Raw genomic sequence first — 16,413 nt, forward strand, 5'->3', positions numbered from 1 at the left:
CAATTTGCACTGGAGCAGGCCCTGACAAATGGTATTGGTGGGAAGTTTTAGGTTGGCCCCGATAAACCGTATTTGTGGGAACAAAAGGTAACTAGCGTCCAGGAAACAGTGTTAAGTGAATTTTAAATGTTTTCTTACATTTCAAAATCACAGGGCCGCCCATGGATTATAGCTTTCATCGCACTCCCAGAGGAACAGGTCATGCATCTGATAACATTAGATAGTCCACATTCATGCACAAGCATCACAGCTCATCTACGAGCTTCTGTAGCCATTTGCAAAAACTCACGATCATCTAAAACTCTTTGCATGGCATGGGAAAATGACTGTGGCTTGAGATCAGGCACATTTCTTGCATTTGTTCAAAGCAATGTTACATATTACAGTTCAGAGCATTTTAGTAAGTTAGGCAAAACACATTTCCAATAGTTATCAAAGCTGCCAAAAGCAACCAGATTAGTCAGATTACTGAGAATTGCAGTTCTCCAAATGAATACGTCGCCATTTTACTACCATAAAATAAGGGGGAAAACAGAAACACGTTCTCATGTGACACGGGGAATATATTTTACATACCTAATTGGTTGCCTGGGTTTTCTTTTTTTTGCCCCCCCCTTTCCTTCCCACTCTCTTTTTAATCAAAACAATCCATTAACATATTTTTCAAATGGAATACTTTAAGTGGACCACATTCCTAATTGCATGGATTTTAGCAACTCCCCCACTCCCCCAAATTGCAAATACAGATTTAAAGCCATTTAATGCCAGATCAACACATATCTGTTCTGGTGAATATATATTAAGGACGGGGTGTTACTTGGGATTCTATACCCCGGAGGTAACCCATTAGGGAGAGAACAGATTTACCTGCAGAACTTCAGTAAGAGTAATAGATAAAAAAATTTTACTCATTTGATTACACAGAACTTTTTTTTTCCCAGTTGTCACTTTGAGAACTTCTCGTAGATATACTCATACCTAAGCCACTTTAAAGGAACAAAATCGGACTGGTAACATGCACTCCCGAGTTGAAGTGTCCCCCATGCATTCCATGCACCGTGCTTAAAGAAAGTTGCCAGCCAGCCTGTGCGTGACCTCCCGTCCACAGCAGCCTGGCAGCCATTAGGACAGAGGTGTTTTCTTAAATTATACAAACCTCCAACATTAAATTGCTATGTCTGACATAAATATTATCCCCTTCTACTCTCAAGGAATTCTTCTGTGAAATTAAATCACACACAGGGGGAAAAGGCAAATAAACATAAGTGTATCAGTCGACAAGCACCAAAAATGACCCAGAGTTGGCTAGTCCAAGACATTAACATAAAAGTGGAATAAAAAATCTTAAGAACCTAAAGTCACAACAAGCAAAACTCACAGATCATCCCCGAAGTGCATCACACACCCTCCCCCCTACCCCCCCCCCCCCCACCATAAGAATGGTGCACAGCAGCCACTAGGTATTTAATTCAGGGGGAATAAATATCCACCTCCTCCAGCTGTGTCTTCTCTTCTTTCCTCTTCACCTGAAAGTCATACAGCAAATGGCCAGAAAGAAGGGGGTGGGGGTAGTCGTAGCAACTCTACATTGGTGCACAGAAGCTGTATTGGAACTGAAATGGTGAACCGATTACCAACCTTTACTGTTTGGCCCTCAGAAGATGCAGAACATTAAGCCACTTTGGTCTTTCTTCACCTACATTGTTGCACAAATGGTGGAACTAGGCCTTTTTGCAAAGATGGAATGGAAAATGGAAGCTTCGCTCTTTCTCAGTCCCTAGATTATGTGCTCCTTTTGAATGTTTTTACTCAGAAATGAAAATATGAGAGTGTAAAAATGGCATAATTCCATCTGTCCTCATTGGAAAGGTCTAGAGCAACGAGTGATGAGGGCAAAGTATAATGATGTAAAAATTTCGTTTTCACTTTATATCGGGGACAAATATTCACTCTGTTATTGAGTTCTTTAACATAGATTTCTTTCCTTGGGAAGAAAACTGGCTTATTTTGCTACTTGCATGTTAAAATTGTACTTAAAAATACTCCTATTTTATAGCCACTTTTCTTTCATAAAATTCTTTAAATAAGAATACTTTTTAATGTTGGACACTTCTCAGTCTCTAGTGACCCAAGAGAAGGAAAAAAAAAACCAAAAACCTGTAAATCTAAACTAACTCATGGAGATAAAAAGTACAGCATATGTAATCTAACTCCTCATGGAGATAAAGCACAGCATAGGGAATATCATCGACAATACTCAAGTAATGTCATATGGTGACAGATGGGGACTAAGTAACATACAGAACCGTCAAATCATTGTTATACACCTGAAACTAATGGAACACTGTATGTCAATACATAAATTAATGTATTAAATAAGTAAAATTTTAAAAATTTAAATAAATAAATAAATAAATAAAAACAGAAATGACTACTGACTTCAAGGAAAGGCATAGCAAGAAACGAAAATAATGACTTGGAGACCGAAAGACAGCAGTTTAACCCTTACATGTTAATTACAGCAGGATCATATATATTCCTTCTCTTCCTAACTGGAATGATAGTGTCAAATCTGAGAGTTCAAAATGCTTTTTTTTTTTTTTTTCTTTTCTTCAAACCATTCAAGTATTTTTGAGGTAAGCAGGGAGTCCAGAGGATCTTTTTATCCGAAGGGAAATAGACAGAGCTACCCAACAACCTATTAAGGATCATCATCTTCCAATTCCTTCGTCAATATTTAATTCTCTACAATGCCAATCTGTGGCATTCTTCAGGTAACCTTTAAGAATAGTGGTTTCTCCCACTATGCCTAATCATAGCATTACCTTTACAGTCTTCTTCAAGTGTGCTCTAAATTTTTGTGGTCTACTCTGTGGACAGTACCCACAGGACATGAGACACTAAGTCTTCAGACCACATTTAGCAAAACAAAAACATACCGCACACGTTAGTACTAACCTAGTAGTGCAGTGGTAGCCCTATAAAGGGATAAAAATCCTCAAACCAGACACCTAATTTTAAATAAAAGGACGCTAAGAAGCCCAACCTTAAGGCTAATCGTCTGAATTTTCAAAGAGCTGTGTTTCATTCTTCATATGTATTTCTTCAAAAGAAACTAGTATCTTCCTTACAAATACTTGACAGTTGACCCTTTCATAGAACTACATGATTTAGTGTTAAAACAATGACCACACAACAAAAACTAACCGAAATTCATCTGGTTCCCAAACGGTACAATAATAGGGAGACAGGGAATTTCTGAGATTAGGCCTATAAATGTCAGGAGTAAAAGGTTACAGATACATCCTCATAAATGCAAGAAGAACGAGCTTGGCTTTCCAAAGAGAAATAACAATGCTAAGGAGTTGTACTAAAACACATCAGTGACAGTTATGTCCACTGTGTCCTAAGTTCTACATCAAAACAGCTTCCACCCTAAAGGAACAGCACTGATATCTGCAAAACAAACAGACCCCATTATGGATTGTTAAGGGGAACACAGGTTTCCTTCTTTTTTACATTTAAAACATTTTTTACAAAGACCGAGGATGGTCTAGATATTTACAAAATCATCCTATCATAACTTTGCTCTCAACTTAGAACGTGTGGACCTGGTCTATGGAAATCAGTGGAGGGCACGTGCTTATTTACATGTATTTCTCATGCACTAAAACACTGTATGTGACAATGTGTGGCTCATACTACTTTGAGGGTAATCGGTGGTGAAATTTATGCACATGTTTACACTCTACATTATGAAGACATAAAATGAGGTGTAGTTTTGTTGGCCCCACAAACTCAAGCTTATGTAGGAATGCCAGCAACTGCTTCCTCTTCCTCTGTTTTGTCATTCACGTCACAGTCATAAGAAACATTAAAGGAAGTGGCTTTAGCCTCCAGATAGCAGAGGGACAGAGCCAGAGGAAGGGAAAAGGTGAGAGAAAAAGGCACTGACTGAGAAGCAGAGAGAAGTAGTCCAAAGATAAGGATGAGGGAAGGAAGGAATGAAGGGGAGGTAATAGGAATGTAGTGCTGGACATCAGTGGGGAGGAAGGAGACCCAGACTTTGGGGAGGCTGGGGAAAGCAAGATAACCGTCTTCATCGAGAAGGGAGGGGAAGCTAGGCGGAAAGCACTTGCAGAACCTGAAGGAAAAGTACCCAAATTCAGAATCTCTGTGGTCAGCCTCTTTTAGAGGCTTCTCACGGGTGGGAGGACAGTCAGGCTGAGGGGGGGCTGCAACAGGAGCCAAGACAGAATCGAGGGTGGGCACTTCACAGTCCCCCTGCTCTGACGGTTCATCTGTGGAAGGGAGCTCTAAGCTGTCGAGCGTGACCTCGTCGGCCTCCCCAAAGGGGTCTTCCTCCGAAATGTCTGAAAGCAAGTCCATTTCGGGGACTGGCAACAGGTTTGGGGAAAGAGATGAAACACAGCAAATGAGTGGTGAAGGTGGGCATATGGAAACAGGCTATTCTCAGGAGCAAACCCATGATGAAATTGAGAAATGAACACAACGGATACGTTCAAAGGAGAAACAGAGGCAAGAGAGAAAAAGAAGAAATGGGTAGTTAGTGAAAACTTGTACTCTGAATTAGGGATTGTTATCAACACAGCACAGCTAGAACATGAATTACATGATCCACTTTTAAGAGAAAAAACTGGACTACTTTTATCACATAAAATTTATAGGTATAGACCGATTTCATTATTATTCTCTGACTGGTTGCAAAGAGATCCAATGAAACTCAAATAACATTCTTACTTTTAAATCTGGTTGCATTTAAATCAATGCTTCAAAGCACTGGCAAAAAGACCAGCGCACCTCGTCATTTGTTGAACATAAGCAGAATTTCCTTTGGAATTTAAAGTAACTTTTTAAAAAAATAACTACGTGCATCAAATTAAGTAGGCAAAAGGGTACTGAGACTCTGAATCCCTGAGCTCTTTGGTTTCAGATGTAAGCAGTCACTCTCCTGGGTGCCTCATTAGCATAATCCTAAAAGATTCCGACAACTTTACATTAGTTGAAGGATATTTTGTTGGTCAGAACTTGTTATTTTTAACTGAATGACTTTCAACCAAATAATTTTTTTGGTATGACAGTCACAAGTACTTTAACACAGGTATTCGGGGGACACGATGGCATGGTGCTCCTTGGGGGCATTAGGGCTCACATGGTCCCCGAACCCTGCTCTATGTAGACAGGTGGTCAGCGCAGGAATTCCTGAGCCACTGGCAGCTACTAGTAGGTTCTTTATACATTTATGTTGCAGGTCATTAACATTTTCAAAAGTTAAAATTTAGAAAGCATTATAAAATCGATAGCAGAATTTCCTTTTCGTGTTCACTTCCAATGTTCTCTATAAAAAAGTTGCTTTGTGTAGACACAGAAAAGAGATCTGATGAACTCAAAGCCTCTTCAAATCAACCTCTAAGAGACTTCACGTGCCCAAGGGAAGAAGGGATCATAAAACAGTGACAAATTTGAAAACACAACACAGGCTACTTCTCCACTCCCTACGGAGTGTGCCCCAACACACCACTTTCTCATTCACTATTCACCAGTCACCCTTTGCTTAAGAATTTCTTCATCATCAGCTAGAGATGAATGAAAAATAACATTTTTCATAAAGACCTTCTTTGTTCATTTCAAAAAAAAAAAAAAAATTCAACTCAACATAATTAAAATACCCAACACAGGTTACGCTTTCAAATTTACAAACAAATATACATTTCAGATCACCACAGCTTTTATAATTTAGGGATTTAACTAAATAGGACGATTGTGAAAACAGTCACAAATACTAGGCCACTAAATTACTTGCTTGCGCCAATATAAACTACATTGAGATATTTTGCTTTGAACAACAATCAGAAAAACGCTAGAGAGACTGTTCAGACCAGCAGGAGCCTACACGTACCTGAAAATGGGGAACTTTTATCAGCAGAGAACATACAGAGACTAATTTTAAACGATACCTGAGTTCTGAAACAACAAATGTAACAGCCCCTAGTCTAAGTACACATTTAAAATCACAAGTTCTACTAATTTACCATACCTTTCCTTCAACGAATTGCACATGTGGGACTTTAGTCGGGCTCCTGAGGTCCCTTCTGCCATCCCCATCCTGTACCATGGCGGTGCTGACAGCTCCGGGGCCATGTGCTGAAACCTCCCCAGCAGGGCCAGGAAAATCCTTCATAAGACTTTCATCAACAACACCAACTGGAGCTGGTAAAGAAAGACCATTTGGAATACTTTAGGACACTGAAATGCTCAAAGTTTATGGAATTGCCCCCTCTTACACAGATGAACAGGCAGCATGTAGACATTAACAGGAACAGGAACATTGCTTGAGCTCTGAAAATTCCAACATATCAAATTCATTTTTAAATTTTTACCAAATTCTAAACATATTCTGAATTTTAACCCATGAAACTACACCAGGCTCTCCAATCAGAAGGCTTGAGTCTGATCATGGAATTGGCCAGTAGGAGGAGCTCTAAGACCAGGTGAGACAGAGTTGTGCACTGTGTCAAAATCCCAAAGTGAGGAATATTTTAATTCTCTAAGGCCTCTTTGATCTTTCCTAAACTTATTTCTAAATCTATTTATTGCAACAAACAATTATCTAGAGATTGAAATGATTTGCTTCAAATATGTTTTCAGAGTTCTTCCATAAAGGAAGCGTTAATTTGTGTATCATTCAAAATTATGACAAGACAGCAAAAGTCCATTTTACAAATTAACTTCTGTGCTTATTTTTATTTTTTTTTTGTTGTTTTTTTTTTTTCAACATTTTTTTATTTATTTTTGGGACAGAGAGAGACAGAGCATGAACGGGGGAGGGGCAGAGAGAGAGGGAGACACAGAATCGGAAACAGGCTCCAGGCTCCGAGCCATCGGCCCCGAGCCTGACGCGGGGCTCGAACTCACGGACCGCGAGATCGTGACCTGGCTGAAGTCGGACGCTTAACCGACTGCGCCACCCAGGCGCCCCTTCTGTGCTTATTTTTAATAGTTTTCATTAACCTCCCTCCTGAATGCCTCAATTTGACCTACAATAAATCCAATCCAACCCCCTGCCTCAGCAAACCTGGCCCTCGTGTGCTTTTCCTTCATTCCTCCTGCACATGAGCAGGGACATATAATGTGCTGAAATTTCTGCCATGTGGCAGGTCAACCCAAGACAGCATCACATTTCAACAAATGCAAGTGAGTAGCAGTGACAAAGCCTCTACCCATCTGTAGCTTTTTCCCCAAACCCCACCCACTGAGGTTATTTCACCTGTATGAAAAGTGCTTGACTGACATGGTGAGGTTTGCATTGGTTCTATGCCCCAGAAAAGGGCAGTAAACATGAGGCCTTTAGGCTGCAAGCTCTTGGAGGGCAATGGGTGTGATCCACCATATTGAACTGGGGAGGCATCAAGCACCTGTAATCTGTGTATCACAAGAAATGTCTTGGCCCACACCCTTCATGTGCTCTGTCCAAACCTTACACCTTCCCTAGCCTTGCCTTTTTCACCAGATACCACACTTATACTTGTACCCAGTTACCCAAGCCACAAACCTTGAAGTCTCTGCCTTTATCCCTTACGACCATCAAGTCCAGCTGAATTTAAGTGTGGCCAGTTCTCCCTCCTCCTATTTTACTAACCAGGTCACTTTTAAGACTTTGACAGCCCTTAGGACTCACACTTTTGAAAGCCCACACCAAATCTTACATTAAGTATAATTATTTTCTTTTTTTTAAATTTCAAAAGACTTCAGTAGTTTTCCCTCAGAAAATATAGGCTATGAGTAGCTCTTTTATGATTTCTAAGCACCCATTACACACACTCAGAAATTATTGCAAAATGGGAAACTGACCTAGAAATGGTTTTAGATGTAATGATACGGAAATTTTAATGAATATGAAAGTTACATAATGAAACTGGAAAAATATTTTGCATGCTTTTAAAGACATTAATTTCAGGGTGCCTGGGCGGCTCAGTTGGTTAAGCACCCGACTCATGATTTCAACTCAGGTCATGATCTCATGGTTCATGGGATAAGCCCTGTGTCAGGCTCCTTGCTAACAGCATGGAGCCTGCTTGGGATTCTCTCTCTCTCTCCTGCTCTCTCTGCCCTTCCTGTGCTCGCATACGGTCTCTCTCAAAATAAATTAAAACATTAACAAAATAAAAATTTATTAATTTCACTATGCAGGGGGGTGGGTTGTTTGTGTTGTTTTTTGCATTTTGAAGCAAAATAACTTTTTAGGTCTCAAACACTTGTAGAATCCTGAGGAGCCTGTAGGCCCCAGGCACTGAGCTTATGGTGCCAAATGGCTAACTGGCCTACTCTCACCCAAGACAAGATCACTAGTGCTCTCACCTGGAGTATTCCTAACCAGTCTGCCTCTTCCTCTCTTGTCCTATCAATCATTCTCGACATTGCACCAAGTGATTTTTTTAAAGAGGTAACATCATGTGGTGGGGGGCGGGGGTAGGGAGTAACACGGTGCACTTACATGCCTGCAGAACTGCACACACATGTATGTAATGCACACACACACCCTCAGTAGCACTAGAATCAAAACCATATTCTTCTCCATGGCCTGCGAGGCCTTGCATGAACTGTTTGCAGCCTATCTCTCCCCTCATTTACTAAAGCTCTAACTAGACTTCCTTCTGCTCCTGGACTGTATTAAGCTCTCCCTAATCTTATAACCTTCAGCCCTGATGCTCCTGCTACCTGGAATGCTTTACTGCTCTACTCCTGGCTAGCTCCCCCTCATCCTTCACGTCTCAACCCAAATGGGTCTTCGCCAGATGGGCCTTCTTCTCCCATGACCCAATCCAAGGTAGTGTCCTGCTTATTATATATATTCCCCATTTTCAGGAAGTCGTTGTCTCCCTCACTCTCACATGCATCTTGGTTGTTCTCTTAAATGACTGACTTGCCTCCTTTTTGGCTTGATTTTCCAATCTCGGAATCACACTGTTCTAAAAAAGTTTTAGAGTTTTATTTTAATGCTTGACCTTAGACATCATGTTGATTTTTAGCTTGTATGTAATCACTGGACGATTTATTTCAATCTGTCAAAACTTCAAGTGAGAAATATTTATGTACCTAAACTAGTCTAGCCTGACTTAAAAACTAAGTAGGAAAAAGAAAATACAACGCAGGTCAACAACAGCAGATAAAAGGTGTACTGACGGGGAGTGGTGGCAAAAAGAAAGCTCAGTACCAGGTTACGGCCTAGCTTTGCTTTGGGAGGGAAAAGGGGAGACCAAAAGCCCTAACCAAATAGTTCACTGGCTCGTCATGTATTGGCATGAAAAGCCTTCTATTTTTCACAATAACACAATAATCCTTTTGATCACTTGCCCATCTGATGAATGACAGTGTCCAAAACACAAAAGGAAAAATAATGGATCACTGTGCATGTTTGCTGCTCTTACTTGTACAAATCATTGTTTTCAGATACAGACCTACTATAACCCTCTGCACTAACTGCTCACACAAGATGGTGGGCTTCTTTGAGCACAGTTTATAGATCTCAAAACAGTGGTTCACTGCTCTTTCTTAACTCTAAAATTTGCAATATAAGAGTTATAAAGTCTCACAGTTTAAGACAAAGGCTGAAACAGACAGTATTCCAGAAAGGGGAATGACTTCTCTCAGGGCATTAACCAACACTGATTATAGGTTATTCAGCACTTATACAAATTCTCTGTGGCAAGGGGCAAGGCTTGTGAAATACTTCCACGAGCAGGCACATTTGTCACATTTACTTGAAAAAAAGCGTTCAGTTGTTGACGAGCTAAAAGATACATGGACAGCTATCACACATCAAAATCTCAATAAATTTAAATCACTACATTTGGAAATACGGATAGTTATTTGAACCACAGTTTATGACCCCCTTGCCTATTTGTAGTCTTGAAACTATATGGGAGATTCTCCAGAATCAAGATTGAATAACTACATAGACAAATGCCCACCAACAAATCCTTGGAAGTATCTCTGTATGTCTGCCTGGATCTGTTCTCCAAGTTTATTCTGGGAAAAGTAGATCAAGGCCAAGGGGTGTCAATCCATTTAGGAGAGAGCATTTTTAGAACCAGACCTATAAATTCTGGGAATGGATGGCTGCCAGAGAGAAGTGGGTCAGGGGATGGGGAAAAAAGGGTGGAGGGGAGTGGGAGACACAGACAGGATTCCGGTTATAGAATGAGTAAGTCATGGTGATAAAAGGTACAGAATACAAAATACAGTCAATGATACTGTGATAGCTTTCTATAGTGACAGATAGTAGCTACATTCGTGGGGAATCACTATATTGTATATCTGAAATGTATACCTGAAATTGATGTGACGTTGTTAGATCAACTAGATTAAAAACAAAACTTAGCAAGTATACATATGAAAAAGCATTTTTATCTATTAGCAGATCTGTTTCAGCTACTTAAAAGTTGCTCTAGTTCTTATGTCAGAAAAATGTAATAAGAAAAGTTTTCTATGATCAACAGCAGTAAAACACATTTCTTTTTAATGTTTATTTATTTTTGAGAGAGACAGAGAAAGAGAGAGAGAGAGAAAGAGAGAGTGGGGTAGGGGTAGAGAGAGAGGGAGACACAGAATCTGAAGCAGGCTCCAGGCTCCGAGCTGTCAACACAGGGCCTGATGTGGGGCTCGAACTCACAAACCGCCAGATCATGACCTGAGCCGAAGTTGGACTCTTAACCGACTGAACCACCCAGGCGCCCCAGTAATAAAACAAAATTTTAAATTTACTATTACTATTTTTACATAGGTTTTGAGATTAATCAACCAAAAAATGTTGGAAAACTACTTTCTGGGAGAAAGTCACCCACATCAATTGGTTTCTTCTAGGCAAAAAGTAAAATGAAGTTCTTTATAAAACATTCATCCTAACATAAAAGGGGCACCTGGGTGGCTCAGTCAGTTGAGCATCCATCTCTTGATTTCAGCTTGGGTCTTGATCTCACAGTTCATGGGTTCAAGCCCTGCATCGGGCTCCATGCTGGCAGCACGGGGCCTGCTTGGGACTCTGTCTCTTTCAGCTCTTTTATAGAAAACCGACTATTTACCCAAAATTAGGTTAATAGAATACATATATGAAGGGAAGGAATGTCAATTTATTTCCATACATAAAATATATAAAACTGCAAACCTGTAGCTAATAAGAATTCTAACAAAATATATACAAATTTATACATAACCTCCCCCCACTTCGCTGAAAGAACTAACGATTATACTGTATTTCCTTTCTTTTTTGTTAAAACACTACATTTAAATTAATCCTTGGAAGTGGTAGTTGCTTTCTCATATGCTAAGAAGTTTGGTAAGCTTTAGTAAGAGTTTTTAACTCATAAAATCAGAATATTTTAAAGTTCCTTTAAATAAGGTTCCTATGTTAGCATACCAAACCCTTTCAAATTCCACTTTTGCCATTAATTAACAAGTTCAAGAAACTAAGACACATATAACACATCATAATTAAGTCAGATCAGTAACCATGTATTTGTCCAACATCTTACCCATGATGATTCTTAATATTTGTGTGCACTGACAGTACAAAGAAAATTAGGTTCAGAATGACAGCTTGAAAACACTATAAAACTCTTCTTGTGAATATAAGAAATATTATTTTATTTACTCAGAGAAAATAGCTATCCTTCCAGGACATTTCTGAGGACCTCATTAACTAGATCAACACTTCCTGATCCCACTGGATCAGAGAAAGATTAACGGAATACAAACTATCACAAATGTGTTTACCTCCATCTAGACTCCTGGAGACCCGTTTGCTAGAGGTACGCTCAAAGTGTGGCGCTGGCCTGTCAATGAGGGTGCTTGCCTGGCGGGTCTGGGCTTGGGTGCGGCCGCTGTAGCGGAATTTGGACCCCAGGGTCAGGAACTTGGCCTTTGGTGGCTGCTCTGGAGACACAAGCCTGTAGGGGGAAACAAAAGAAACAAAAAGGAGACTTTATGAATTTTCTTTTTTAAAAAGATGACAGAAGTTTACATTTTATCTCATTTTACTAAGATTCCTCAATCTACACAACAAAAAGCTGCCTAAACTTTCTAATGAAAAAGAACATCATTTATAAACCCTCCTACATACAGAGCTTTAGGATAGTGATTAAGATGACTAAATCCACATTCGTGTATTCATGAATAATGTATTTTCCTCAACCTGAGCAAAAGAGCAGCTGTTCTCAGTGTATATCAAAGGATATTTATTTGTATTAGCTTAAATCATTTATATAAACACATATGTCTGAATTCTTGCTCCGAGCTATAAGTGCCAAGAGGCGATCCATTACCATTAGTAATTCTCAATATTTATGTCTATTTCCCATGGGAAAGAACATCCAACTCAGGAATCCATTCCATCAAGTGATGCTTTCCCATGAAGAACATCACACACAGTAGATCTGTAGAAATGACTTATATCCTTTCTTACCAGCACAATTTCACTGTTTAAACCCTGGGTTTGTAACGAATGAAGTCAAATTTTCTTGATGTCAAATACTCCCAGACTTATGCCAAAGTACGTTTTTAGTAAATAAGTCAGTCTTGTCTGGCAGACAACTGGAATGGTCTCACTTTCATGGTCTAATCAAGAGTTGGCAAAACGTCTTAAAAAAATAATCTTAGCACTCTTATACCATTTATTAAATGAGAAGACTTTAGTTGATAATTCCAGAATATGAGCTCCATAAAATTCTTCCTTTCATTCTCCAAAGAGTGATTTCTTAAATTTTTAAGATTTTTAAATACTTAAAAATACATTTCAAGTATTTTTAGAACTTCTACGCAAAAAAAAAAAAAAAAAATTTTTTAAGACATCATCTTCTGCTTAAAAGCAACAAAGAGAGGGGCGCCTGGGTGGCGCAGTCGGTTAAGCGTCCGACTTCAGCCAGGTCACGATCTCGCGGTCTGTGAGTTCGAGCCCCGCGTCAGGCTCTGGGCTGATGGCTCGGAGCCTGGAGCCTGTTTCCGATTCTGTGTCTCCCTCTCTCTCTGCCCCTCCCCCGTTCATGCTCTGTCTCTCTCTGTCCCAAAAATAAAAAAAAAATAAAAAAAAAAAAAAAAAAAAAAAAAAAAAAACGTTGAAAAAAAGCAACAAAGAGAGATTCAAGCAAGGTAAAGCTACTTGTAATAACACAAGAGGCGATTCTCCATCAACACAGGATTCTCACTGACATTAACCCAGAAAAACTATATCTCAGAATTAAATTGAGAAGAGAAGAGCCAGGACACTCTGGCTGTCATGGTGTTAATCTATTCACATAAGGTAGCAAATGAGTTTCTTAAAACTTCCACCTTCTGCCAATAGATTTTCAAAGGAGACACCAATGCTGCTGCTAAGAATACACTCTGATGAGGGCCAGCGCCTCAACCTGTACTTTGGGAAAAGTTGTATATTCATAAATTAGAATTCTGAAATACTAGAAATATAGACCAGAATTCTTATTTGTGCTCTCTATTCTTTTTCTCTAACAGCTGAGGAATTAAATATCTCAGCCTCCTGATCATGAATCACAGAAGCAGGTGAGAAATGTGGTCACTTGCGATGCGCTATCTCCTGATGAGCTATGACAGGGTTTCCCTACCTAGCAATCCAGTTAAATAGGGATTGAAGAACACTCTGTAAGAAAGCAATGATCTATAGAAAAAAAGGGTCACTAGCAAGCTCATCACCACAGTAAGAAATATTCATCCTTGAAAAACAAGATGGCTACATCACCTCTTTATCATTTATTCATGAAGTACACTCTATAGTTAATGGAAGAGCAACCAGAGGAAAAAAGCAGTATTTCTAAAGAATACTTCAAAGGGGAAATATGCATTGGTGACCCAAAAGAAACTACCCACTTCACCCCAATTTTTAAACTAAAGACAACAAGCATTGGCAAGGATGTGGAGAAACTGGGACCTTTGCACATTGTTGGTGGGAATGCAAAATGGGGCAGAAGTTATGAAACGTGAGATGGAAGTTCCTCAAAATTCTAAAAATAGAATTACCACATGACCCAACTAATCCTGCTTCTGGGTATTTATCAAAAATAACCTCAAATCAAGATTTTGAAGAGAAATTAGTAGTATTCCCATGTTCATTTCAGCACTATTCACAATAGCAAAGATGTGGTAAAAACCTAAATATCCACTGGCAGGTGCATGGGTAAGGAAAATGTGGTATCTACATAGAAGGGAATGCTATTCACCCTTACGAAAGAAAGAAAGAAAAAAAAAAAAAAAAAAAGGAAATTCTGCACACAATACACAACAACATGGATGGGCCTTGAGGACGTTATGCATAAGTGAAAAGGCCAGATACAGAAAGACAAGGACTGCATGATTCCACTTTCACCAGGTACCCAGAACAGCCAAATTCATAGATTCAGACTGGACTGGTGGCTACTGGGGGCTGCAAGGAGAGCGAAATGGGGAGTTACCAGTCACTGGGCATGAAGTTTCAGTGAAGATGAAGACGCTCTAGAGATCTGCACAGCACTGTGCCCACACTCAATAATCCATCGTACACGTGAAGGTGAAAAGGATAGATCTCATGTGAAGGTATCTTACCCAATGAAGTAGATTTAAAAAAAAAAAAAAAAAAAAAAAAAAAAAAAAAAAAAAAAAGACAGGAGATAAAGAGAAGAGTGAGGCTGGAGGCATCTGGCACCCATCTGTAGGCTCACCTCAGTGAATGGCATCTCTCAACCAAAGGCCACATCTTCCTAGAATGAGGAGCCTCACACAGGGATTTACTGGGATCTCCCATTTCCAGTTCCAGTCACTGCTCCCCACCCCCAGCAGAGGTGACACCCCTTTAGGCCCAGTGGTGCTTATCAAACATTGTTAAACCCTTCTCAAATTAAAAAAAATTGAAACTAGAAACAGGATACCTGCTTGTGTGAATTATGAAAAATCGTACAGTATACATAAAGAGATCTTTTTAAAGATTTCATTTTCCTCTCCTATAAAATTAACTGAACTCACAAAGAAAGAAGATCAAGAGACTTCAGTCTTCAGAAAACAATTTTAAAGAAAATTAAGAAAACTTCCATCAGTGTTTTCTGACTTTCTGGGTATTAGTTTATTTTATATAACTTCACACAGGATCTGTGCTAGGTCCCATATAGAGCAGATGCTCAATAAATACAGACCAGATCATGAGACAGAATCCCACTGTCACCATTTCCTAGAGGGCACCTGAATTTAAGTAGCCAGAAAATCCAAAGACATGTCTGTCTATCCATTTTCCAGAATTCTCTTTCTTAGTATTACACAGTCACAGCATTTAAGAATAGCTTTTGAATTCTCTTATGCCAGGATATTGGAGGAGGGAAGTTGGGCTATAAGTTCTAGAACTTCTGACACACTGAGAGAACTACTGATTAATATTTCAGTCTTAGTTTCATAAACATAAAACAATCCCACTGCTACAAAAAATGCTTTGTAAAATGACATTGTTTTATTTTTTCCCCAGTTACGAAAGTGGGCTCTCATTTATATACACTAGGGGTGGCGGGGGGGTGGGGGGTTGCTGGGTGGCTCAGTCAGTTAAACATCTAACTTTGGCTCAGGTCATAATTTTGCGGTTTGTCAGTTCGAGCCCCTTGTCAGTGTGCTGACAGCTCGGAGCCTAGAGCTGCTTTGGATTCTGTGTCTCCCTCTCTCTCTGCCCCTCCCTCCCCCCTCCCCCCCCCCCCATCTGTCTCTCTGTCTCTCTCGCTTTCTCTCAAAAATAAACATTAATTTTTTTTTTTATATAGACTGGGATATGTTACCAGCTAAATATCTAAGTCCAGGTGAGGAGAATTCTATACAACCGTATTTCTTTCTTTGGTCTAATTTGTTTTTCTTTAAGGTAATAATAGATGATTCGTTCCCATTTAAATGCATATCAGAATAATTATCCACTTAACGCATTTTGTAAAAAAATACTTAAAGAAATAATTCAAGAAATACAAGGCAGACATTTTAAAAACAGATATGTGTACCAATGTAAAATTAGGAAAGTCATTAACTAAAGTATTATTTTATTTATTTCAACTTGAGATAAAACACTTCCCTGCCCAAGTGGCACCGGTGACCAAATACACAAAGTATTAGCTTACAGATTAATTTTCTGATAACAAAGAAATCCTTAAGTAATGAAGCTGCAATTAAATAGAAACAAATATCAAGACAAAAATGGACTGAACATAGACATTTATTAGCTTTTTCTAAAAGAACATTTTTGGTGACTTAAGTCAACGGCAATGCAAATAAATTTTCTACGGAAACGTAGGCCAAGCAAAATATTTCAAGATCGCTTAACAATTATTTCCTTTTGATATTACTTTTATTTACTACCTCAGACCCCACCTTCATAAAAATAACATC

The 16,413-nt window shown here is 39.2% G+C and overlaps 1 protein-coding gene across 33 annotated transcripts in view; it reads right to left on the bottom strand.

The window, feature by feature from the left end:
* The window catches only part of EPB41L2 (erythrocyte membrane protein band 4.1 like 2), a 220,619-nt gene that overhangs the window by 37,294 nt on the left and 166,912 nt on the right, over positions 1-16,413 (bottom strand). For 22 of the 33 annotated variants that reach the window (XR_009263298.1, XR_009263297.1, XM_058735268.1 and 19 more), the window contains 3 exons: positions 11,794-11,966; positions 6,059-6,231; positions 1,157-1,219 (listed from right to left, as the gene is read on the bottom strand). Coding sequence is in view for 31 of the 33 variants with exons in the window: in XM_058735268.1 (XP_058591251.1) it covers positions 1,157-1,219; positions 6,059-6,231; positions 11,794-11,966 (409 nt within the window). In the remaining 2 variants the exon portion in view is untranslated. Of the gene's footprint in view, positions 1-1,156; positions 1,220-2,563; positions 4,468-6,058; positions 6,232-11,793; positions 11,967-16,413 lie in introns of those variants that run through there. The other 11 variants (XM_058735273.1, XM_058735271.1, XM_058735264.1 and 8 more) reach the window with 2 other exon arrangements.

The sequence above is a fragment of the Neofelis nebulosa genome, chromosome 6, assembly GCF_028018385.1.
Source record: "Neofelis nebulosa isolate mNeoNeb1 chromosome 6, mNeoNeb1.pri, whole genome shotgun sequence".
Classification (NCBI taxonomy): Eukaryota; Metazoa; Chordata; class Mammalia; order Carnivora; family Felidae; genus Neofelis; species Neofelis nebulosa.